The sequence below is a fragment of the Lissotriton helveticus genome, chromosome 5_1, assembly GCF_964261635.1.
Source record: "Lissotriton helveticus chromosome 5_1, aLisHel1.1, whole genome shotgun sequence".
Taxonomy (NCBI): domain Eukaryota; kingdom Metazoa; phylum Chordata; class Amphibia; order Caudata; family Salamandridae; genus Lissotriton; species Lissotriton helveticus.
The window spans coordinates 368,981,998-369,009,298 of NC_136065.1; the positions used below are offsets into that span (position 1 = coordinate 368,981,998).

The 27,301-nt window shown below is 45.2% G+C and overlaps 1 protein-coding gene across 11 annotated transcripts in view; it reads left to right on the forward strand.

Moving 5' to 3' along the window:
- The window catches only part of UBR4 (ubiquitin protein ligase E3 component n-recognin 4), a 2,329,353-nt gene that overhangs the window by 586,298 nt on the left and 1,715,754 nt on the right, over window positions 1-27,301 (forward strand). For all 11 annotated transcript variants that reach the window (XM_078642504.1, XM_078642505.1, XM_078642507.1 and 8 more), the window contains exon 22: window positions 18,083-18,211. In XM_078642504.1, the coding sequence (XP_078498630.1) occupies window positions 18,083-18,211 (129 nt within the window). The remainder of the gene's footprint in view (window positions 1-18,082; window positions 18,212-27,301) is intronic.

Genomic DNA, 27,301 nt, shown 5'->3' on the forward strand with positions numbered 1-27,301 from the left:
GGATTCCCTTGACAGCTCGCCAGACCAAGTCTACAGTGATTTTCGAAACACTACATCACAAGACGGCGGCCAAACCTCTGCTTCCCTTGGTTCCAGGAATCATAGAACCAGTCATGGACTAATTCCTAACGCCAGGACCATAAAATCAGTTCCAGCGATGATTCTCAAAAAATATCGTTCGCCAGAGGAGGATCCATTATTCCTCAGGGCCGACTCTCCCCCGGATTCAGTGATGATCGCAGCGGCAAGAAAAACCCATGCCCTGGCATCTTCCTCCACTGTACCAACAGACAAGGAGAGCAAGATGCAAGACTCCTGGGGACGAAGGGTATGCGGCACCTCGGCCTCCTTACTGAAGGTTTCCAATACGGAGGTGCTATTGGGCCGCTATGATAAATCCCTGTGAGATTCCCTACAGCGCTTCATTGAAAAACTCCCTCAAGAAGATCGCAGGGATTTTGAAGAAATCCTTACGGAGGGCAGCCAGGTCTCCAACCAGATCATTAGCGCTGCAGCGGACGGAGCTACCCTGTCTGCGCATGGATAATGCTCACTGTGTATGTGCAAGGTCTTCTTGGTTGCGTCTTACCGCCCTAAAGCCCAGACCCGTATCATGAACCTGCCTTTCTCTGGATCCTCTTTATTCGGTTCACACACCGATGAGGAAATGCAGCGTATGAAAACGGAATTGGACACTCTAAAAGCCGTATGGCTTGAAAAGAAAAAGAATTCCGTAAAAGGTTCCGCCCCTACAATAAGCGATCTTCCCAACAGAGGGTTCAAACCCTTCAGTGGCATAAGGGTCAAGACCAACAGGGGCAGCAAAAATCTCAATACAGAGGGAGGCGCTCCTCAAGAGGCGGAGGAAATCAGCGTCTAGGCAACAATTCCAACAAGACACAGTCCAAACAATGAGTTCTTCCTTCCCCCAGCGCCGTTGACCGCTTCAGTGGGGGGAAGCGTCGCGCATCATATGGAAGAGTGGGTGGCCATTACAAAAGATCGCTGGGTGTTAGCTACGCTTCATAATGGTTACTCTCTTTGGTGTCAACATCAACCTGCCTCTATCCCTCCAATGCCAACATAGAGTCATCAGTTAAAACTCCTGCAAAAAGAGGTAGCCACCCTTCTCACAAAAACAGCTATCGAGATCTCAAAGACTGAAAGGAGTTTATTCGAGATACTTTCTGGTTAAGAAAAAGGCCAGAAAGCAGAGTACAGACCCATTCTGGACTTGTGGACACTCAATCTTTGTCAAAAAAGAAAAGTTTAGCATGTTGGCGCTTCATCAAATATATCCACATCTCAGTCAGGGGGATTGGATGTGTTCGCCGGACCTACAAGATGCATACTTTCATGCTCACAGTCACAGAAGATTCCTCCGGTTCCGGGTGGGGACCTCTCATTACCAGTTCAAAGTCCTCCCATTCGGGTTGAAGTCAGCTCCCCGAGTGTTCACGAGGTGCATCGCAGTGGTAGCAGCCGCTCTACGCCACAGGGGTGTCTTTGTGTACCCATATCTGGACGACCGGCTGTTGAAGGGTCCTTTCCCAGACAGTGTAAGGAACCATTATCTGAGCTGCATCGCTCTATGCTATCGGTTGGGTCTGCATGTGAATTTCAACAAGTCAACTTCACAGCTGATGCAGAAGATACATTTCATAGGAGCTCTGCTAGACTCCGTGGCTGGAAAAGTGTTTCCTTCGGAGGAGAGAGTGTTCCATCACTCAGAAATGCCAACTGGTTCTACGAAACAAGGACCTGACGGTGCGAAGGATTGCATCACTGCTAGGGTCGATGGGATCCTGCATTTTTCTGGTACCCAATGGCAGACAACGGATGCGTCGTCTCCAGCAGGATCTGGACGACAAGTGGGACCAGCAGTCAGCATGCTGGGACGACAAGATAACTTTGTCAAACACAGCGCGAGCTTCCATACCTTGGTGGATGAAAAGGCGAAATATGTAAGTCGGGATTCCGTTCCATCAACCTCCACCTGCCCAGACGTTGATCATAGATGCTTTTCTACAAGGCTGGGGGACACACATGGGTCATCTCCAGACGCAAGGACTGTGGTCTCCCAAAGAGCGATCCTACCACATCAACATGTTGGTGCTGAGGGCAATCCATCTAGCCCTCAAAGCTTTCCTGCCCTCGATTCAAACATCATCAGTGTTAGTACAAATGGACAACACCACCACCATGTTCTACCTGAACAAACAGGGAGGAACACGCTCACGCACCCTCTTCCTGGAGGCACAAAATCTGTGGCATTGGCTCCTGGCTCAGAATCTGTCAGTCACAGCAGTCCATCTCCCAGGAGAACAGAACGTGAGAGCGGACGCTCTAAGCTGGCATTTCGAAGACCAAGAGGACTGGGTTCTCAACGACGAGTTAGTCGAAAACACCTTCCAGTCATGGGGTCGTCCCACCATAGATCTCTTTCCGGATGACGAAAACACCAAATGCCGAGACTTTGCCTCAAGATTCTACCGACCAGGATCGAAAGGGAATGACCTTTTGATAAACTGGTCAGGGGAATTTGTGTATGCCTTTCCACCCCTTCCGCTGAACCCGAAGGTGGTGAGCAAGCTAGGTCACTCGTACACAAGGATGATTCTCATTGCCCCCGACTGGCTGAGACAGTGGTGGTACACGTACCTTCTACAGCTGTCAGAGTGTCCTCACAGGAGGCTGCCGTGCAGGCCGGACCTGCTATCCTAGGTGAACGGGAGGATTCATCATCCCAACCTCCCGTCACTGAACTTGGTAGCATGGCTCCTGAGGTCATACAATACGGCCACCTAGGACTGCCGCAGGACTGCATGTCCATTTTGAAAGAAGCGAGACGGCCTTCCACAAGGCATTCCTATGCATGCAAGTGGAAGCGTTTATACATGTGGTGTATGCAGAAAAATTGTCATCCTATCAAGGGTCAGGAAGAGGTCATTCTCCCTTACCTATTATATCTGGCTAAAGCAGGGATGAAATGTAATTCCATTAAGGTACACTTAGCAGTTCTAACAGCTTATAGGCGCTCACCTTCACAACCTTCTTTTTTCCAGTTACAGGCTGTGAAAGATTTTCTCCAGGGCATGAAGAAGGTCTACCCTCCTGTACGCCCTCCATCACCCCCCTGGGAGTTGAACCTCGTGCTATCGAAATTGATGGGTCCTCCTTTCGAACCCATTCATAAAGCAACCTTGCAGCATATTTCTTGGAAGGCTGCTTTTTTGGTAGCGATCACGTCAGCTCGCAGGGTGAGCGAAATTCAAGCTCTCTGTTCCAAAGAGCCTTATACAGTGTTCCATTTGAATAGGGTGGTGTTGAGGACACATCCCTCTTTTCTGCCTAAGGTGGTTTCAGATTTCCGTGTAAACCAGATCATCTCTCTATCCACCTTTTTTCCCAATCCCTCCACTCCAGCTGAGAGGGCCTTGCATTCTTTGGACCTGAAAAGGATTTTAAAATTCTATCTTGATAGGTCCAAATCTATATGAAAGTCTGATCAACTGTTTGTCCACTATGGATCGATCCGATCTGGTTATGCAGCTTCGAAACGTTCCATCTCAAGGTGGATAGTTTTGTGTATCAAACTTGCCTATTAATTGGCGCAGAAGACCCTGGGGTTTTCTCCCAAAGCACATTCCACCAGAGGAAAAGCGGCTACTACAGCTTTTCTTCATAATGTGCCCATGTCTGAGATTTGTTAGGCGGCGACCTGGAGGTCCGTCCATACATTTACCAGACATTACTGTTTAGATTCAGACACTAGAGCAGACACCCAGGTAGGCCAGGCCTCCTTGTGAATCTGTTTAACAGCTGATTTTAGCTGTTACTATCGTTGGTTGGATCATGTGTTTTCTCATTTACCTGCAGGTGGTTGATGGGCTTGCTATTTTATTCAGTGCTTATGACTATTGATGAGGATCCCCTGGAAGGGGTATCCTCATCAAAGTCATAAGCAACCCACCCGCCTCCCCAGGTAAATGAGATGATGTCAAAGTGTTCATACTTTTGTTGTCCAGCCCTGACTTTCAGGGTTATGCAAAGAACAACTGACCTAACTGCCACCCCTGAGGCCTGATGGGAAGCCAGGGGTCATGGCTTCCTTAAAGGCACGGTGCCAGTTTTTGTTGAAAATGCTTTCATTTTCTATGCTGTTGCTTTACAATGCAGCCTGTGGGCTAACAATGTCTAGTTTATTTGCAATTTTCATTATATGAGTGTTTTGCTCATTAAAACACAGAGTTCAAGTGTTATTTGACCTAAGGTGTGTTTTTATATACTTGCAAATACATTCTTTTTATGTATAATTACATTGTTTAGCCTCAGTCTTGGGGCTGCATTGGTGTGAGAAAAATGATATATGTATATACATATATGTGGAGCTAGATATATATGATTTCCATATATAATTTTAATATTATTTCTGGGGTCCCTGCACATGGGCGGGAATATTCAGTGCTTATGACTTTGATGAGGATCCCATGAAAGAGAACTAGGATTACAGGTACGTAACTTATCCTAATTACAAATACATCCATTAAGTGTGCTCTTGATGCAGCTGATAGCGCATCTCGTGCCATTCATACCAGCGTTCTGTTTCGCATACCCGCTTGGCTCCGGATATCCGGTTTCAAACAAGAGGTGCAAACCAGTATTCTTAACCAGCCTTTTGACCAGGAACATCTCTTTGGACCTACAGTCGACACATCTTTCGAAAAGATGAAAAAAGATAGAGACTGCAAAATCTACGGGGTCCTTGTAATCGCCTTTCCAGAGAGGTTCTTTTCGTTGCTCCTTTCCTAGGGGTGGCTCCAAAACCAATGCATCCGAGCAACCTTCTTCCTCTTACAAAATCCCCAATCAAAGTTCCTTTTCCAAAGGATATTTTAGAGAAGGATACAGGGGTAACAACAAGGGAAGAGGACGCGGTAACAACACCCGCACCTCCCCTACCACCAAGCAATTACTTCCCTCCACTTCCCCCCCGATCACTCCACACCTGTCGGGGGACGTCTATCACAGTTCCTACCTGTCTGGAATTCCATCACCACAGACAAGTGGGTAAGACAATTATCCAGTAGGGTTACTGCCTGAAACTCACCTCCAATCCTCCACATACCCCTCCCAAACACCGCCCAATGTCCACGGAACATTTGACCCTTTTAAAACAGGAGGTTCTCTCTCACAAAAAAAACACAATAGAACCAGTCCCCTTGTATTATCAGGGCACAGGGGTTTACTTGCTCTATTTTCTATTCCCAAAAAAGGACGGCTCTCTCAGACCAGTACTGGACCTCAGACCCTTAAACCTCTACATTCAATCAGACCATTTCCACATGGTCACTCTCCAACAGGTGCTCCCACTACTTCAGCAAGGTGACTTCCTCTCCACTTTGGATCTAAACGACGCCTACTTTCGTATTCCTATTTATCCCTAGCAAAAATTATCTCCGGTTCGTGGACGGTCAACACTATCAATTCAAAGTCCTCCTATTCAGAGTGACCACAGCACCCAGAGTCTTCACCAAATGCTTTGCAGTGATGTCAGCTCACTTACGAAGGCAACACATTCGCGTGTTACCTTATTTAGACGACTGGCTCATAAAAGCCAAGTCTCACAGCTCTTGTGTACAACACACCCACAAAACCATTCATTCTGATAGATACATCTGCCAGTGGATTCCTCACTTTGTGAATATCCCCCTTGCGTCAGCAACGTTCGGAAATTCTTTTCGTAGCTTCGCGCCGACGTGGACTTGGACGTCATAGAGGCACGGCATCGCACGCGACTCCGCTGACATCACCGACGCCCATAATAGGCCCACGCCGGCGTGATGACATCAGTTCCCTTTTTTCTGCGTCGTCGACGCTAACGGTTTCGGGGAATCTCGGTAGCTTTCTAGTGACTGTTGCTATTTCCTTCATCTATCTGCTTCTTTGTTTCGCGACGATGTAGTCAAGGAAGACTGGCTTTAAGCCCTGCAGGGAATGCGGGAAAATGATGTCCATCACGGACCCGCACGAGGACTGCTTATGGTGCTTAAGCTCCGATCACGATGTGGATGGTTGTTCATCTTGTCGAAAGATGAACCCAAAGGCCCTGCGGGAAAGAGAAACCAAGCTCTTGGTGGCGAAGTTGAAGGCTGACAAAGGTAGGAAGTCTTCACGATCTCGTTCGAGAAAGGCGAGGTCGAAGTCAAGATCAAGATCTCGAGAGGGGTCTACCTCGAAGTCCTCTACGGATCATGCTTCAAAATCAAGAAAGAAGCATAAGAAGAGGAGACATGAGTCGATCGAAGGTGAACCCTCCGCAGGAAGCTTCGAATCAGGAAGGTGAGGCTTCGCCTTCGGTTTCGCAGGTGCAGTCGCCGACTCCGGCTTCCAATCCGTCTCCGGCGCCGTCCCCGGCCCGAGAGGAAGAAGTTCCGGTGGAAGAAGAATCCGCGCTTGTGGAGGAGCCGGATTTTTTCCCACCTCAAGTCCAGCCTGAGGTTGTTCAGCCACCTTTTCCTGCCCCAGGCCAAGACCCATTAGCGTTTTTGAACGCTATGTATGGCGTCTTTTCGAGGGCTTGGTACCCCTCTGGAGCACCTTCGGGTCCCATGGGTCCACTGGCCTTCAATTTGGGGGTACCACACTCCTATGCCCCGGCTCCATTCATGCCGTTTATGCCGGCCCGACGGCGCCATGGCAATACCCGGCTCCGCCGAAGTCGTCGACGCCAGTCCCGGTGTTGCCCGCTCCAGGTCGACCTCGACTACAACCCACTGGTCCATCGGATTCGGTACTGACGTCAGCTCCGGCTCCGTCTGAGTCGATGGTGGATCCAGTGGTGAGGCGTGTTAAGGAGAGGTCCAGGAGGGAGGCGCAACGCCTTTTGGAGGAGCAGAGGTATATTGACTCTCGTCCTGATGTGGAGGAAGGCGAACTGGAAGAAGATTGCTTTGAAGACCTAGCAGATGCTAGTGGCCTGGATTTTTCCCCGGAATGGGAGTTACGATCAGGTTCTGATGCGCCTTCTAAGGACATCCAGCCTTATCATATAGTAATGTGGAAGGCTGCGGGACTTCTTAATTTGACTTTGCCAACAGTTGAATTTAAGTCTAACCTTCTTACTGAGGTCCTACACTCGCCTATTTCGGTGGTGGAACCGTTGCTTCCGTTTAATGAGGCTTTAACAGAACCTATTATGGAGGTGTGGAAAAAGCCTCTAACTGCTCCGGCTGTTTCCAAAAGTGTGGCAAGACGATACAGGGTTGCACCAGAAGACCCTGCTTTTTTAACGTCTCATCCTTCTCCTGAGAGCATGGTCATTCAGGCGGCATGTTCAAAGAGGTCTTTGAGTGCGTTTCCTCATGTACCTGGGGATAAGTAGGCCAAGAAGCAGGATCAGGTGGCCAAAAATACTTTCTCCTCGGCTAGTATGGCATTGAAGTCCACTAATGCCACTTGTCTCATGGGGAGATATGTGCACGCACTTATGGATTCATTGCGTTCTTTGGCTCCTAAGATCCCTGATGGAAGTAGAAGTGATTTTGAGGAAGTTTTGTCTGACGCTCAAGCAGCGGCACGCCAAGTAATACAAAGCGGATTGGATACTGCTGATTCCGTAACTCGCATCATGGGCACTGCGGTTGCCACGAGAAGGTCGGCTTGGCTAAAATCATCAGACTTTTCCACAGATGTCCAAGCAGCTTTATTGGATCTACCATTTGATGGTTTTGGTCTCTTCGGCAAGTAGGCCGATACTGCCTTAGAGAGTTTTAAGGACAGTAGAGCTACTGCCAAATCTTTAGGACTCCAGATCAGAGGTTCTTCGGCCAGGAGATTCAGAGGTTTTGGTCGCTCTTCCTTTCGCAACTATCGACAAGGTCAGCAGCAGCAGCAGCAGAATACCTTGTACAGGTCTTACAGGGGAAAGCAAAGTGCTCGTCCTCGTGGACGTCAGGCCTCCTCCTCCTCCTCCTCCTCCTCCTCCTCCTCCTCCACCTCCTCCAACCCCCCAGCCACAGAAAAGCAGCCCTAGATCCGCCATTCGGGATCATGCGGGTCCGGTGGGGGGTCTGCTTACCCACTTTCTACGGGATTGGGAATCGGTTACATCAGATCTTTGGTTCTCAATCTCGTAGAAAATGGGTATGCCCTTCCCTTTCGGGAATTTACTCCCAATTACCCTCCTTGCCAAGGTTATTGTACGGAGGAACATCTGTTGTTTCTACAGGAGGAAGTACAGACTCTTTTAAGAAAGGGTGCGATAGAGGTGGTCCCAGAGCAGGAAAGGGGTCGGGGAATGCTACTCCCGGTATTTCCTGATTCCCAAGAAGGATGTCAGACTTCGTCCAATCCTGGATCTCAGGATCTTGAATCTCTATCTAAAACAAGAGAAATTCAAGATGCTCACCCTTGCTCAGGTTCTTCAAGCGCTGCTGGAAGAAGACTGGATGGTGTCGCTCGACTTGCAGGCTGTGTATTTCCACATCCCAATCCTGAAGTCGCACAGGAAGTATCTCCGTTTTACTGTGGGGTCGCAACACTATCAGTTTGCGGTCCTGCCTTTTGGAATTACTACTGCGCCTAGAGTCTTTACCAAGGTGATGGCAGTGGTGGCAGCACATCTCAGAAGGTCGGGGATTTCAGTATTCCCCTATTTGGACGACTGGCTGATCAAAGCAGAGTCGTCAGAGAGAGTGCTCCAACATCTGCAAGAGACAACCCAGTTGTTGTACAGGTTGGGTTTTTCGATAAATGTACCCAAGTCTCACCTGGTGCCCTCCCAGCGCATCCTGTTCATAGGTGCTGTACTGGACACAACTGTATGTCGTGCATTCCCTCCTCCTCAAAGGATTCGTGACATTCAGGAAATTATTCCCTTATTTTACAATGGAGCGGTCGTTCCTGTCCTGAAGGTCCTTCGCCTGCTCGGTCTGATGGCTTCATGCATTCTGTTGGTCAACCATGCACGCTGGCACATGAGGGCACTCCAGTGGTGCCTCCGCAGGCAGTGGTATCAGCACAACGGGGATCTCAGGGAGTCAGTGAGGATCTCCAGAGAAGCTGCAGCAGATCTGACTTGGTGGGGCGTGGAAGGCAACCTGTCTCAAGGGAAGCCTTTCATCTGCCTCCTTCGGTGGCCACAGTAATAACGGATGCATCCACTCTAGGGTGGGGTGCTCATCTGGGGGACCCGGAGGTCTTTGGTCTTTGGTCTCCAGAGGAAAGGTTGCTTCATATCAACCTTCTGGAATTGTGGGCGATACGTTTGGCGCTCAAGGCCTTCCTCCCTTCCCTTCGCGGTCAGTCGGTTCAGGTCCTGACGAACAACACAACCGCGATGTGGTATGTCAACAAGCAGGGAGGAGTTGGGTCGCAGTGTCTCAGCAGGGAGGCTCTGCGTCTCTGGTCCTGGGTTCAGGACCATCAGATTTGTCTGATGGCAAATCATCTGGCCGGGGTTCTGAACGTTCGTGCGGACGTTCTCAGTCGGCAGTTCTCGGCCGACCACGAGTGGAGGCTCCATCCAGAGGTAGTTCACGACATCTTTCAGATGTGGGGAACTCCTCGGGTGGACCTGTTTGCCACTCACGAGAATGCTCACAGCCCGTCTTTTTGCAGTCTCCAGTATCCGATGCAAGGAGCCTTGGGGGACGCGTTTCAGTTGAGTTGGGAAAGACAACTCCTTTACGCGTTTCCTCCCATACCCTTGATTCCTCGGGTTCTGAGGAAGATTCGCCAACACCGGGCCCAAGTTATATTGGTCGCCCCGGATTGGCCAAGAAGGGTGTGGTACACAGATCTTCTCCACCTCTCCTCTCACCCGCCGCTCCGTCTCCCTCACAGGGCAGACCTCCTCTCTCAGATGGAGGGGCAGGTTCTACACCCCCACCTCCAGACATTACACCTTCATGCCTGGAGATTGAACGGGGCAACCTGAGCTCCTTTTCTCTCCCACACAATGTGTTGGATGTAATTCTTTCAGCTAGACGTGACTCCACTAAGTCCATTTATTCATATAGATGGTCTAGATTTGTCACCTGGTGTGGAGAGAAGTCTGTAGACCCTTTGAAAGCCCATTTATCTGATATTCTCCAGTTTGCTCTCTCTTTGGCGCAGCAAGGGCTTGCCGTTGCCACAGTCAAGGGTTATCTCTCGGCTTTGTCGGCGTTTGTTTGCCGGACCAGCCTTATCTTTTCAAATCTCCTGTAGTTTTAAGATTTTTGAAGGGTCTCCCTTTATTGTGCCTCAATGGGACTTAAATCTTGTCTTGACATACTTGATGGGTGCTCCCTTTGAGCCCTTACACAAGTGTCCTATGAGGCTTTTGACTTTTAAGACGGTCTCCCTGGTTGCATTTACCTCGGCAAGGAGGGTAAGTGAGCTTCAAGCTCTTAGTTCCAAGCCCCCTTTCTTGACCATTCATGCTGAACGAATGGTTCTTAGGACCAGGGCTGCTTTTCTCCCTTAGGTGGTGACTCCCTTCCACTTAGGTCAATCTATTACCCTTCCTACCTTTTACCCTCCCCCTCACCCTTCCAAGGAGGAGGAGAGGTTGCACGGTCTGGACCCTAAGAGGGCGGTGAACTTTTACCTGGACAGAACTACAGACTGTCGAGTGGATGACCAGCTTTTCATTGGGTTTGCTGGCTGCAAGAAAGGAAGAGCGGTTCATAAAAGGACTCTTTCAAGATGGATCATCCTCTGTATAAAGATCTGCTACTCTTTGGCCGGTAAGGAACCTCCAGAGGGTATAAGGGCTCATTCTACTAGAGCCAAGTCGTCAACCTCGGCTTTGTCTAGAGGTGTTCCTGTAGAGGATATTTGTAGGGCTGCAACTTGGTCCTCCCTCCAAGCATTACTGCTTGGACTCTGAGGTGAGGAGGGACGGCCACTTTGGGCGCTCTGTCCTCCAGGATTTTCTGGTTTAGGAGAGTGGACACCCTCCTCCAGGAGTGGGGACTGCTGTGGGAATCTATTCACAAGGTGAGGAATCCACTGGCAGATGTATCTATCAGAAGAACAAGTTACTTACCTTCGGTAACGCTTTTTCTGGTAGATACAGTATCTGCCTGTGGATTCCTCACTGACCCACCCGCCTCCCCGTTGTCCACTCTTCTATACCAGGGTTTCTGTGCTGTATTTGTTTTATGTTCAAGGAAAATGTGTTCTTTCAAATGCTTTCTTACATTTGCTTCACACTGTGTGTGTGTTACCTTGACTATCGTGTACTGTGTATAATATGTATATATATATACTGTCATTGGTCCGTCCGTGTGCCTCGAAGGCACGGAAAAAAGGGCGGAACTGATGTCATCACGCCGGCGTGGGCCTATTATGGGCGTCGCTGACGTCAGCGGAGCCGCGTGCGATGCCGTGCCTCTGACGTCCAAGTCCACGTCGGCGCGAAGCTACAAAAAGAATTTCCGAATGTTGCTGACGCAAGGGGGATATTCACAAGGTGAGGAATCCACAGGCAGATACTGTATCTACCAGAAAAAGCGTTACCGAAGGTAAGTAACTTGTTCATTACTTCACGACTTGGGGTTTACAGTAAACCTCACCAAGTCTCACCTTCAACCATCCAAAATACAATATCTAGGAGCCACTCTAGACACTTCAAAGGCCCTAGCATACCCCAATCCAGTCAGGATCTCCAGCATGCAGGCTCTAATATCCCAATTTCAGCCTCACAATTCATTGCCAGCTCGAGTCTTTATGCAGCTGATGGGAATGATGGCATCTTGCGTCTTCATCGTCCCTTATGCAAGACTCCAGATGCGGCCATTACAGGAATGTTTGGCACATCAATGGAACCAGGCTCAAGGTCAGTTTACAGATCTGGTGTTGGTGGACATCCGCACTCATCGCTCTCTGCAGTGGTGGAGCACAAAAAACCTGTCCAGAGGGCGGCAGTTCCTCATCCCGGTTCCACAGATAGTGCTAACAGATGCACCGCTCACCGCCTGGGGAGCTCATTTCCAAAACCAAACCGTTCAGGGCATATGGACCCATCAACAAAAACAACTCCAGATACATCACATGGAGTTACTAGCAATCTTTCTAGCACTAAAGGCTTTTCAACTCTTGCTAGTAGCCAAAGCTGTCTTGGTACACACAGACAACATGACAGCAATTCACAACATACACAAACAGGGGGGGACACACACTCTCCAGCTTTCATGACTAATGCAAAGCATATGGAGGTGGGCTATTCCTCAAAACAAATACCTCCTCGCACAACATCTCCTGGGAGTACACAATCAGATTGCGAATCTGCTCTGTCATCAAACACAGCAGATCCACGAATGGGAACTTCATCCTCAAGTTCTTCTTCCATTCTTTCACATGTGGGGCTACCCAGAAATAGGCCTGTTCGCCACACACCAAAACGCAAAATGCCCAAGCTTAGCCTCCAAAGGCAATGCACTATGGATCAACTGGTCAGGGAAATTTGCATAAGCTTTTCCGCCTCTTCCGCTCATTCCCCTAGTGATTCGAAAGCTCAAACAACACTCCCTCACCGTGATCCTAATTGCTCCAACATGGGCACGCCAACCATGGTTGACAACCCTGTTGGAACTCTCAGTAGTACCTCATCAAAAGCTACACCTCTCCCCCAAGTTCCTCACCGAGAACCATGGAGAGATAAGGCATCCAGATCCCAATTAATTAAATCTTGCGATCTGGCTCCTGAAGTCCTAGAATTTACCTACCTCAGTCTCCCGCCAGACTGTATGAACATTATTAAAGAAGCTAGACGTCCTGTCACTAGAGCATGCTATGTGGCAAACTGGAAACGATTTGTCATCTACTGTACAAACAACAAATTAGATCCATTAGATGCTTCATCCAGAACATTATCTGTTATCTTTTGCATCTACAACAATGTAACCTAGCATACACATCTATACGGATACATCTAGCTGCAATCGCTGCTTACCTCCAAAACAGACACCATTTGTCTCGGTTTAGAGTACCCCCTATCAAAGCGTTTATGGAAGGACTTTAAAGAATAATTCCACCTAGAGTTTCACCTGCTCCTGTATGAAATCTCAATATAGTCCTCCATTCGAACCTCTGCACAAATGCGAGATACTGTTTCTTACATGGAAAGTGGCTTCCTAGTAGCTATCACATCCCTAAGGCGAGTTAGTGAACTTCAGGCATTAACCATACAAGAACCATTTTTGCAAATACACCATAGTAAAGTGGATCTTAGACCTAACCCAAAATTTCTACCTAAGGTAGTATCTGCCTTCCACCTTAATCAGTCGGTTGAACTTCCAGTTTTTTTTCCTCAACCAGTCTGGCAGAACAAGCTCTCCACACCTTGGACGTTAAATGAGCGATACTCTACTACATCGAAAGATCTAAGTCTTTTAGAAACACAAAACAACTATTTGTGGCTTTCTCCCCACCTCACAAAGTCAATCCCATTTCAGAAACCGGAATTGCAAGGTGGATTGTTAAATGCATCCACATAAGCTATTTTAAAGCTAAACATACATTAACTTTTCCCCCTAGAGCTCATTCCACACGCAAACTTGGGGCTTCTATGGCTTTCTTAGGGAACATTCCTCTAGATGACATCTGCAAAGCAGCAACTTGGTCTACACCATGTACTTTCACTAAACACTATTGTGTAGATGTGCAAGCAAAAACAACAAGCTACTGTAGGCCAGGCTGTACTGAGAACACTTTTTCAAACCACTGAAACAGATACTGGTTGCCACCGCTAGAGAGAACAACTGCTGTATAGTCTATGCTAAAGTATACAATCTACAGCTCATATGCCTCGAACGGAAAATGCTACTTACCAGTATGCATCTGTTCTTGGCATGTAGAGCTGTAGCGTTGTATACGCCCACCCACCTCCCCGGATACCTTTATCCGTGTCAGTATTATCTTACTTAGATACATTACATGGACATCTTTTTCTATTCTCTTACTCACTCCATCATCACCCTTTATGGCGAAAAACAATCTAAAGATGGAGTTGATGCCCATGCACACTATCACCAGAAGGAGGAGTCCCCTATCTCGTGAGTACAAAGACTTCTTCGACAAAAACAAACTGCAAATATCCAAGCCCAACACCAGATGGCGATCTATGCTAAAGTATACAACTCGACAGCTCTGCATGCCAAGAACAGATGTATACTGGTAAGTAGCATTTTCCTTACTTAACTTTTCTCTAGGAAATGTCCCAGTGTGATATCTAGGCATATCACACTGGGTTGAAAAAGTAATCTCAAAAGTAACGTTAAAGTAACGTACTTAATTTTCATTGCCAAGTCGATACAAAGTATATGTACAGCATTTAACAGTATTGCATTACCAGTAATTCAAACTGTAACTATTTCAAAGTACATTTACAATTGCATTTCAAACTGTATATTTACTGTGAAGCATTTATAAACTTACCTGTGCCAGGCGTGCTTGGTTCTAGAAAATAAAATAACTAAAAGAATTTTACACAAAACCAATTGGTCTGAAGTTCAGTCTTTGAGTGTGTGAAATCATTTGCTGGTTGAGTGGGTACAACAAATGCTTAACACTGTCCTCTGATACTGCCATCTGCTCGCCCCCACACAACCACAAATGAGTGAGGTGCTATCTAACTTTACCTCTGCCTGCCTTTAGGGATCCACTGGACTCTGTGCACGCTATACCTCACTTTGGTATACTATATACAGAGCCAGCTTCCTACAAGGAGACGTACTCAAAAAGAGATCAGAGCTCAATCAAGAAAAATTACATAGATTTTTATATATTTGTAGACCCTAGAACAGTAAAATGCTCAAATAACATTTTTTGAGGCATGAGCGTTGAATCCGTTAATGTTATCCTATGGGAGAAACATACACTGCATACATATCCTTGTGATCTTTTCTTGAGGGTGCCTTTTCGGACTTTGGTGCATTGGGGTCAGGATCCAAGAAACCACTAGCATTTCGGTTTTACCTGCCTTGGTCAGTGGGTGCAGAGGTGCTGGTCGCCTTCCTGCGTGGAGATTAAGCCGTGACAGTTGGCAACTTTTGACCTTCTGCCAGAAGCCTGCAATTTTCCTGATAGCCAGGCAACCCTCCATCAAAACGGTATACGCCTGCCAGTGGGGCAAGTTTGTGGCATGGTGTGCCATGAAACAGGTTGACCCTCTTTCGGGTGCCTTCTCTCAGGTACTTCTCTTTAACCTTTTCCTTACGAAGCAGGGCTCTGCTCTGGGCACCTTAAAGGGCAATATTTCTTCTATCTCCGCCTTTCTGTAGTTGCCTGACCAACGATCCTGTATCCAATCCCCTATTGTACATAGGTTCTTGAAAGGTTTGCATCATATGCTTCCTTCTTCCCCCTACATCATGCCTCAGTGGGACCTTAATTTAGTCTGACTTTCTTGCTGTGCGTTCCTTTTGAGCCCTTGTACAACTGTCCTCTCAGGCTCCTAACCCATCAAGACGATCTTATTGGTGGCAATAACATCTGCCTGGAGGGTTAGTGAGCTTCAGACTTTATCATCCAAGCCTCCATATCTGAATATCTACCCAGACAAGCAAGCTGCCTCTTCGACCTAGAGCTTCCTTTCTGCCAAATGTGGTTACTCTTTTTCGTGCCTACTTTTTATGCTTCGCTGCATCCCTCTAAAGAAGAGGAGCGATTCCACCGCCTAGTCCCAAAAAGAGCCGTTCTATCTTAATAGCATTAGAGAGTTCCGGGTGGAAGATCAACTCTTTGTGGGGTATGCCAGAGCAATGAAGAAGAAAGTGAAAGGCCTTGAGGAATCAATGGACTGTGCTCTGCATAAAAATCTGCTACACACTGGTCAAGAAGCAACTCCCTGAGGGCTTGCATGCTCATTCTACCAGAGCCAAAACTGCGACCACTGTGTTAGTACACAGAGTCCTGGTCTTGGCCATCTTCCAGGCCGCAGTGTGGGCCTTCCTACACGCCTTCATGAAACACTACTGCTTGGGCAATGAGGTCCGTCGGGATGGACGCTTTGCCCGCTCTGTCCTGCAGGACTTTTCATTGTGAAATTGTTTTGCAGACCCACCTCCGAGGAGGTATTGCTTGAGTTTCTCTTTGAAGGTAACGAATCTGCAACTAGAAGTCTCTATCAGATGAACAAGTAACTTACATTCTGTAACTCCTTATCTGGTAGAGACAGTATCTAGCCACAGATTTTGTACCAGCCCCCCCATCCTCCCCACTCTGAGAGCGAATTTCTAGTGACGGGGCTTCCCTCTTTCAGGGCCCTAGTTTTCCACACCAGTGGTCGATGATCTTCGTGGCTCTGCACTCCTGGCATAGAAAGTCACAAAAAGAAACAGATGTCAGCTCGCTGTGACAGCACCTATATGCACATATCACTTCCGGCGTGGACAAAACCAGGCGACGCTATGCGGAGCTGAAAAGACGCCAACGTCTGGCAGACAGGAGCACTACTCAAGAAAATTAATCCGGTTCCAGTCTGATTCCAAGGGATAATTCTAAGGTAAGGAATCTGCGGCTAGATAGTCGCTCTACTAGATAATGCTTTACCGAAGGTAAGCAACTTGTTCATCTTTCCTACATGACATTGGCCTTCACACCACTCTTCAGTTCCAATATCATATGAGTGATATGCAACATCAGACACCACTTTTACTTAATAGACACAGTCAGAAATATAAAGGACACACCAGATGGCCGGGCCATCAGAGGGGTTAACACCTAGAGGATAGGATCTCCATGCCTCAGATTCACCAACAGTTATTTCTTTGGGCGTTTTTTTCTTCCTTAAAGCCAGATGCGGTTTTACTTTCTTCTTCCTTACATATCTTGGATTTTAACCCTACTGCTATCTCTTGGCCAAAGGTTCATCAGTGGTGAGAGTCTCACCTCCTGATCGTCTGAGGAATGGTTTTTCCAGATGATAGCGCTAGAGAACACCCTACACTGACTAACTTGCAAATACCCTGCCTTTTTTGACGTTCTAAATTAAACTCTCAGTTTTCCACGAAGTTTGAGAACCACTACTATCTGGTTCCTGTAGGTAAAAAGATATGTTGGTATGAATCTGCGACTTGAAAGGAATACAATATGGCAGTTTTAATACCAATTGCATTTACAGAGAGCCTGTGGTTAGTGAAGCCTTCAAGACTTCAAACAGTTAAACATACCAAGGACGTCTTTTACCATTTGCAAATGACACAGAGGAACCTGAGGGACCAGTTGGGTCAAATGACTATTTACCTTGACTACTTAGCATCCAATATGATTGGGGAATGCTGGGGATACTTTATCTCAATTCCATCTCTTAAATGATATTTCTTGATACTTACTGAAAACAATGCAGGTTATAACAATGCAGTTCATAACACCTATGGTGCAAAATAGGTTACTTAACCTGTAGACAATTTACCCTAATTGATAGGTGTTGACAAGCATTACTCCCAAATACCCCATCAGGCAAAGTTGATTAAGCCAGTGAGGTGCTTTCAGTCTTTCAGGCACTACTTGAGGTTGATGTTAAACCTAAGAGGAATCTTGGTTTGACAGTATTTTTGTCAGGATCCGATTTGCAGATGTTCCTTTTCTGATTGCTTGTGTTATTTTTCAATTCTTTTTAAAGGTTTAGGAGTAAGCAAAGCTTTTAACCTTAGAATAGTTAGCAAACTACAAAGCTAGTCTTAGAGGTGAATAACTATTCAGTATTTCCAGTGGTGAACTACTCTTAAGGTATTACTTACCAATACCTGTTTCCTTACTTGGCATCAGTTTATGTAAAGTGTCTGGTAGACAGCGGTAATGAAGAAGGCTGTGAGTTGACAGCCTGCAATCTGTTTTTGGGAGATATGTTCACTCACTGTGGTATCTCCTATGTGCAGTTAGTGTGTGCTCCAGCCCTGACCTTTTGAGGAAGAGCCTCCTGTCCATTAGGAAGGAAAGAGTGCTTATGGAGAGAGGGTACTGCAGAGTATGATGACTAACAAGGTATTGTAAAGACCGGCTAATAAGAGGCAACGTTGTTATTTTTTTTTTGTAAATTGTGCATGTATGGTATTTGTTGTCATATGATATTCTCCGTTTTCAATTGTAGGTCTGCGAGGTCCTCTTCTCCAGAACTGTGAAATATGATGAGCTGTACTCTTCGCTCACCTCTCTGCTTGCTGCTGGGTCCCATTTCGATACCCTTCGAAGAAAGGAAAACAAAAACATAACTCCTCTGGTAAGAGATCTCTGGAGCAATGGGAGATGGGCCACATCCCTGGGTGGGCAAGCATGGATGATGCCCTCATAACAGAACATTGCAGGCATGGCTGAGTAACATAACGTTCTCTTTTATACAGCATGAGGACGAGATTAAGATCAAAATAGTATTTTGTTAATTATCAAAAGGAATTCCTGTGCTGATGTTAAACAATGCAAATGGCATTGTGTGTTCAGAGTGAAGTTTGCAAAGAATTTCCTTGATCTGATGTTACAGTGCTGGTTGGGGTCCAGTGTTGAGGAGGTCCAAGATGTGTGACGCTGTGATGTTGAGCAAGGTCAGATATTTGAGACTCAAGTATAGGCTGTAAAGCAAGCGGAGAAGTTTGTGGCTGTGGAATACAATAATTGAGGACAGATTGTGGTGACTGGGTGATGATGGAGAAAATTGTAGCAAAAGTATGTAATGACAATAGTAGATGCCTGTGATCCAGTAATCGATGAGGTGGTACTTTTGTCATTCACTTATAGCTAGACATTTTAGAAAGTAATTTTTAATTTGTGTGTATTTATTAAAGATGCCTACATAACATAAAAATGATTAATTAGTATCAACGACTATGAAAGACATAGCTGCACTTGGCCTAGAGTATAGATATTTGATTATAAACATCTGTACCTGTACCATCCAGGAGCAACCAGCTCTATCAGAACATAAGGAAAGTACATCAGTATTTTGTTTTGGTACATTTACAGTGGGAATCCTCATATTGCAGGAGTCCTTTTGATGGTAAGTACATATATATAATTACTATAATTAGGATACTCCCAAACTATATATATATATATAGTTTGCCGTTGGCGTCTCGCGAGAATTTGTGTGTATATATATATATATATATATATATATATATATATATATATATATATATATATACATACACAAATTCTCGCGAGACGCCAACGGCGCCACCAACTTTCCTGCCGGTAAAAAAATTACGAAGAGTAGAAACCCAATCTGGTGCCAGCAAAGGTGCTTTATTCGTGCCTTTTAACGCCCAGCATGTCCGCCATGACGCGTTTCGCCTGTATCCACAGGCTTGATCGCATGATGTGTTTTGTTACATCAAAGGGAGGTACTTCTAGTAAACATGGAAGGCGGATTTAGTTCTTCCACCCTTGTTTTATGTATTCAAACTCGCAACATGGAAACTATAAAAAGACTATGGCTGGTAATACATTTTACAACTATAATAGCATAATAATCGTTAAAAATGTCTCCCAACCACTTACATATTTTATACAATGTAATAAATATGTGCAAATTACGCAATAATAATAAATAAATGTATAATCCTATTCTATAACATTATCTATATACATATTGCCATCTTTTTAGTTTGTATTATCATTTTTTTACATAAATCTCCAAGTGCAAGATTTATCTATATAACCCAAGTGGGTTGATATAAAGTGCCTGTGCAACGTTCTTATATTGTGCTATTCGTACCTCGTCCTTTAATGCAGAACAGTAGTGCAGAAATAGTGCAATTTTTTTTGCCATAAAGTGACAAGTGCATATAAAAAGAGAATTAATTGTGAATAAAGAGGGACTGCCTGTGTTTGTATTCATTTATAAAGATGTTACTATTGGCAATCTATACTGTTGCATTTCCCTACGACTCGATGTTAAGTCTCAAAAATATATACAGTTAACATGGCCCTACGACGGATCCAGATACCTGCCACCCCAATAGGTTGACTCTCTTGGGAGACTACAAGCAAGTGTAGAGATCCTCACTGGCATTAAGGCACCCAGGGGTTCTGCTATCAAGCTCTAGTATATATCTGGTTTCCAGGACCCGCAGCTGTGCCTCCCTATTGCCACCCCGTTTCAATGGCATCACACAATCGATGACATAATATTGCAGATGCTTGGGGTCACTGTTATGGGTACTTTTGAAATACCTGGCCACCGCGTACGTTTGCTCCTTAGTTACGATGGCCCTTATGTGGTGCAAAATCCGCTTGTGAGCTGGTAGTCGGGTACTCCCTACATACCGTAGCTCACAAGGGCAGTGCAACACATACACCGCAAATTCTGATTTGCAGGTGAAGTTATTTGGTTATCGGTACAGGAAACTCCTTAAATGGCACTTGGTAGTGGGTTTTATTCCAGTCATATCTGCAAGCTTTGCAAATTAGGCACTTTTTAAATCACCTGCTCAGTGCCATCCAATTTCCTAAAGTTGGTCGCTCCAGGTAGTTGTTAACCAATTTGTCCGACATTGATATGGATTTTCTATAGGTCAGTTCTGGTTTCTTCCCAACCAACCCTCCAATGATAGGGTCCCCTATCACCAGATTCCAATTACGAGAGAAAATCCTTCTGATTTCTTTGTGTTGTTGGTTGTATGTGACAATTACCCTAGATTTCTCTGATGTAATAGCTTTGTTATCTGTTTCATGGGAAAATTTGGATGTTAGAGCCTGTGTTCTAGTAATGGCTCTCGAGCGATCAATTGCCTTAGAGAGGATCTCCTCTGAGTATCCCCTGGCCTGATTTCGCTTCTTACTGGCTTCCTGCGCCCTAAAGCATTTTAGTTCAGTGCTGCAAATCCTCCTAATGCGCAACATTTCCCCAAAAGGAATGCTGCGTATCAGGTGGTGAGGGTGCTGGCTGGCCGCATGGAGGACAGTGTTGCCCGCTGTCGGTTTCCTGTGTAACCTGGTAGGTAGTCCCCCATTTTCTACGTACACCTCTATATCCAAAAAGCAGACAGATGTCCTGTCAATTGTAGAAGTAAATTCTAAATTCAAATCATTGATGTTGATGTTCTACAAATGACTACGCCTCTTTCTGGGGACCATGCCAGATCATAAATAGGTCATCTATGTACCTAAGATACAAGGGAACATGATTTTGCATTGTAGCTAGATGTTGTCCCATGAGGACCTGCTCCTCCCACCAACCCATATGCAAGCATGCTAGGCTGGGGGGAAAAACAGGCCCCCATTGCTACTCCCCTAATTTGCTGGTACACTTGATTGTTAAACATAAAATAATTTTGTTCTAAACAGACCTTGATCATGGTCAGAAGCATTTTGTTGTGCGATGAAAAATTGGTGGCACGTCTGTTTAAATAATATTCCACCGCCTTAATACCATCAGTGTGTCTTATAGAGCTGTACAATGAAGATACATCCAATGTAATGAGCAAACAATCCGAATTCCACATAACAACATCCAATTTTCGGATAAAGTCTGAGGAGTCCTGCACATATGATTTTAAACCTTTTACCCAATCCTGCAAAAAAGAATCGATGTATTTCGAAATGTTCTCAGTTGAGCTGTTTATTGCGGAAATATATGTATATATATATATATGTATATGTATATGTGTATATATATATATATATATATATATATGTGTATATGTGTGTATATATATATATATATATATATATATATGTGTGTATATATATATATATATATATATATATATATATATATATATATGTATATATGTATATGTGTGTGTATATATATATGTATATGTGTGTGTATATATATATATGTGTGTGTGTATATATATATGTATATGTGTGTGTATATATATATATATATGTGTGTGTATATATATATATGTATATATATATGTGTATATATATATATGTATATATATATATGTATATATATATATATATATATATATATATATGTATGTATATATATATGTATGTATATCAACAAATTGCCCGAAAGCTGTAAGAGGGCACACAGCAGCTCGCCCACCCTCCGGCGTAATTCAATCCAACTCGCCCCCAATCCTGGCAGTTTAAATCGCCGACGCGTTTCAACGCTTGACACCTCTTCTTCCTGGGCTTTGATCACAAATTGTCAGCACAAACTCGCTTGTTAACATTTCAGGCGTTTTTATTTGCTCTCTGGCCCCCTAGTGAGCCTCACTTGTAGCATGTCATTTCACAAGGCATTCTAGTTTATACAGTCCTTTAAGCGAGCATAATATCTTCCCTAAGTGGGTGTGCTGCACAATTGTTCATTTTTAATCACATTATTTATCCTTTAGTAAGGTCCAGAACCACGGGGCAAGTTCAATTAATGGTGGCTCACTGCGCTGTTTACCGGTTAGAAACAGTTCCATCCACAGCCTCTCATTTCCTTTGATATCAGGACTTTATTCGGTACGATGTTTTAGATGCAAATTAAGCAGGCTTTCCAGTGTGTGACTCACTCAGAGGAAATGGATGCAAATATTTTAAACACACATAGGAACTTACTAAAAGGAGAATAATTACCTGCATAACGGACTCCATGCTGCATCTATCTTCAAGGGACTTCATGCCCCACAATACACCAAGGGAGAGTGTAAAATCCTAACACCCATGGTGAGCGGAAATGGTGAATAAATACCGGAAATGACATGCAGGGCTCAAGTGTGTTGTTTATTGCCCAAGAAGGGGCTTGTGGCCCTGAAACGCCTAGGCAGAAGAGAACAAGAAATGTGCACTTTGAAAGCAGGCTGCATAATTAGGCTGGATGGCCAAACATCGTGAGTGCTCCCCCAATGCTTCAGGGCAATTTGGTGATTCATTTTGGTGCACGGCTGCCCGGCTGTGGGAGGAAGCAACATAGTCAGCTGGGTAAGAACAGTTTTCCCAGTTGATTTGAGGCCGGAATTTTGAACTTATCAGGACTTTCATCGGTACGATGTTTTAGATGCAAATTAAGCAGGCTTTCCTGTGTGTGACTCACTCAGAGGAAATGGATGCAAATATTTTAAACACACATATGAACTTACTAAAAGGAGAATAATTACCTGCATAACGGAGTCCATGCTGCATCAATCATCAAGGGACTTCATGCCCCACAATACACCAAGGGAGAGTGTAAAATCCTAACACCCATGGTGAGCGGAAATGGTGAATAAATACCGGAAATGACATGCAGGGCTCAAGTGTGTTGTTTATTGCCCAAGAAGAAGGGGCTTGTGGCCCTGAAACGCGTAGGCAGAAGAGAACAAGAAACGTGCACTTTGAAAGCAGGCTGCATAATTCGGCTGGATGGACAAACATCGTGAGTGTCCCTCCAATACTTCAGGGCAATTTGGTGATTCATATATATGTAACGGGTCAGGACTGCCAAACCTGCACAATCAATAAAGAAATTAACCTGAGCCTTGTGAAGTGCGACTCCATTTTCTTCAAGCAGAGGAAGAAGGGTGTTGGAATTTATTACGGCGTGGTTCAGCCGTGGGAGCACCGCACAGTCAGTAAGAGCGCCAATAATTTCCCTGAAAAGAACCGAACTCGGATACCTCGCGAAAGCGGACAAAAGGGAAAGTGGCAGCCACTGGAGACCAGCTCCAGCATGACTCCTGGTTTTACCAGAAGGGAGGCAGAAGCGGAGCACTATGGCTCAATAGAAACCCTATACAAAAGGGGATGATGGACGGAGCGTTTGAGCAAATCAAACACTCACCCCCAGTCAACTGATCTGGGTTTAATCCATCACCATTCTTTAGCTCACTCGGCCACCCCAGTTCAGACATGGCAATATGCAAATCAGTCTGACCCTGTGCCTCATGGGAACAGACCAGCCCGAACTGCCATGCCATGTCTTCCCTGGACCGGAAACAAGCATCCTGGGACCGGTTTCGGATTCATAATCCTCATCAGCCAGGCTATCTTGAATCCAGTGGCCAAAGGAGCAAGGGACTCACGTCTGAGCATAACCTGCCACACTTAGGGCGAACAAAGCGATACAAAAGGGGATGATGGACGGAGTGTTTGAGCAAATCAAACACTCGCCCCCAGTCAACTGATCTGGGTTTAATCCATCACCATTCTTTAGCTCACTCGGCCACCCCAGTTCAGACATGGCAATATGCAAATCAGTCTGACCCTGTGCCTCATGGGAACAGACGAGCCCGAACTGCCATGCCATGTCTTCCCTGGACCGGAAACAAGCATCCTGGGACCGGTTTCGGATTCATAATCCTCATCAGGCATGTCTGAACTGGGGTGGCGGAGTGAGCTAAAGAACGGTGATGGATTAAACCCAGATCAGTTGACTGGGGGTGAGTGTTTGTATTGTCAACGCTCCGTCCATCACCACCTTTGGTTTTTCTTTGTTCGCCCTAAGTTGGCAGGGTATGCTCAGACGTGAGTCCCTTGCTCACTTTGCCACTGGAGTCAAGCAAGCCTAGCTGAAGACGGCTGTAATGCCAGAAACCGGTCCTGGGAAGCTTGATTCCGGTCCAGGGAAGACATTGCTTGGCAGTTCGGGCTGGACTGTTCCCATGAGGCACAGGGTCAGACTGATTTGCATATGGCCATGTCTGAACTGGGGTGGCGGAGTGAGCTAAAGAACGGTGATGGATTAAACCCAGATCAGTTGACTGGGGGTGAGTGTTTGTATTGTCAACGCTCCGTCCATCACCACCTTTGGTTTTTCTTTGTTCGCCCTAAGTTGGCAGGGTATGCTCAGACGTGAGTCCCTTGCTCACTTTGCCACTGGAGTCAAGCAAGCCTGGCTGAAGACGGCTGTAATGCCAGAAACCGGTCCTGGGAAGCTTGATTCCGGTCCAGGGAAGACATGGCTTGGCAGTTCGGGCTGGACTGTTCCCATGAGGCACAGGGTCAGACTGATTTGCATATGGCCATGTCTGAACTGGGGTGGCGGAGTGAGCTAAAGAACGGTGATGGATTAAACCCAGATCAGTTTACTGGGGGTGAGTGTTTGTATTGTCAACGCTCCGTCCATCACCACCTTTGGTTTTTCTTTGTTCGCCCTAAGTTGGCAGGGTATGCTCAGACGTGAGTCCCTTGCTCACTTTGCCACTGGAGTCAAGCAAGCCTGGCTGAAGACGGCTGTAATGCCAGAAACCGGTCCTGGGAAGCTTGATTCCGGTCCAGGGAAGACATTGCTTGGCAGTTCGGGCTGGACTGTTCCCATGAGGCACAGGGTCAGACTGATTTGCATATGGCCATGTCTGAACTGGGGTGGCGGAGTGAGCTAAAGAACGGTGATGGATTAATCCCAGATCAGTTGACTGGGGGTGAGTGTTTGTATTGTCAACGCTCCGACCATCACCACCTTTGGTTTTTCAATAGAAACCCACCAGAGGGATTTTAACGAAACTCAACTGCGAGAACTACAGTGACCAGCATGCCCACCAGAGGGACGACCCACTAAATGAAATATAAAAAAGTTAAATGGCTATCGCTGTAGGAACGCATTGATGACAGAGCGCGGCACACCTTTGAAAAAGTTGAGTGGTCAACGAAACGCGTCAGGACTGCCAAACCTGCACAATCAATAAAGAAATTAACCTGAGCCTTGTGAAGTGCGACTCCATTTTCTTCAAGCAGAGGAAGAAGGGTGTTGGAATATATATATATATATATATATATATATATATATATATATATATATATATATATATAGAAACGCTCCAAAGAGTGCCACAAACTGCAGCACCCTCGCAGAGAAAAACGGACACAAACTCAGGTAGCAAGTGCAGTGTCTTCTATTTTATTGTAATTCTTGCATGTGCAGCGGGAGTGCCATGGACCGGACGCGTTTCGGCGACCCTGTCGCCTTGTTCACCGGAATTCCAAGTGTTTGCCATTGCACACTAAACTTTTTTTTAAAAACGGCAAACCACCAATCACAGCACTTTGTTCTGTACCATGTGACCATTTTGTAAAAATCAATGGAAATGACGAACAGACCATCATACAGCATGGTGATTTTTCACATATGACAAAATATTTGTAATATATATTATCTGTACAAATACAGTTTTATAATGACAAACGAATATTCATCATCAAACGACTCACATGTTCTGACAATTGTATATGCGAATAACATTGTACGAACACAAATTACAACGGTACAAATACGTTGGATTGCATCAAACTATTCAGTGTACTATGAAAAACTAAAAGATATGTATGCACTAAAATCTGTCAAAATATAGTGCCATAGCAAGCAACATCTAAGCGTGTTTCTGCGCATGATGCAATTGTAAGTCGCAATAAAAACAACGGTCACCGAAAACATGCCTATAGTAAAGAGCAATAGTCCCTGTCAGCTGTATTTAAAATGAGCATATATTGTTGGTCACTGGTTAAAAACAGAGAAAAAGTGCTGCAGTGCCTGTAAAGTGCAAAGTGTAAAGTGTAAAACTTCTATGTTCAAAATTCAATCATTGAATAATAAGTTCGCCAGCCGGGGAATCTGATAAGGGAAAGGACAAGCAGATCTAAAGGACCAAAATACATTACAGAGATTGTGCAAACATCATAAACCTGTACAAACGGATAAAGTGACTAATGCATATTGATTACCTGATGTCAGAAAATGTCTTTAAATACATGTGTATAGAAAATATAAATACATTGTAGGTCATGTCATAATAAATAACGGGCGTTTAGTAAAATCAGATAAAACCATAAATTCATAATAAATTCATGCTAAAATCCACATTCACAAAACACCAACATTAAACGACCTTAATATCAATAACCATTTCTAACGTATTATAAAAGATTTCATGTATATACATATATCTAATCATCGCAAAGCATATAAAGTCACTTAAACCAATGTCTGAAATATTGTAGTCATAGATAGTGATGTAGGTCTTCACAGATATTAAGACCTTTAGGACTCTTGGTATCTAATTCTAAAATGTACTTTGTCTCCAACCGCCTGAGGGACTTTTCTCTATCGCTGCCCCTTTTATTAGCTGGCACACTGTCAATTACAAAATAAGTCAAGACATTGAGATTGCCTCCATGCTCTGTCTTGACATGTCTTGCCACTGGATATGAATGGTCTGAATTGACAGTGGCTCTCAGGTGTTGGAGAATGCGAGCCTGAACTGGCAGTTTGGTGCTCCCTACATAACGGAGTCCGCATATGCAAGTTAAAACATAAACTGCAAACTCCGTTCTACAGTTGAAATTGCCTTTGATTCTGATCTCATTGTCATTAAAGGCACTGCGGTATGTTTTAGTATTGGCACCGAATTTACAGGCTCTGCAACTACTACATTTAAAAAAGCCATATTTAGAA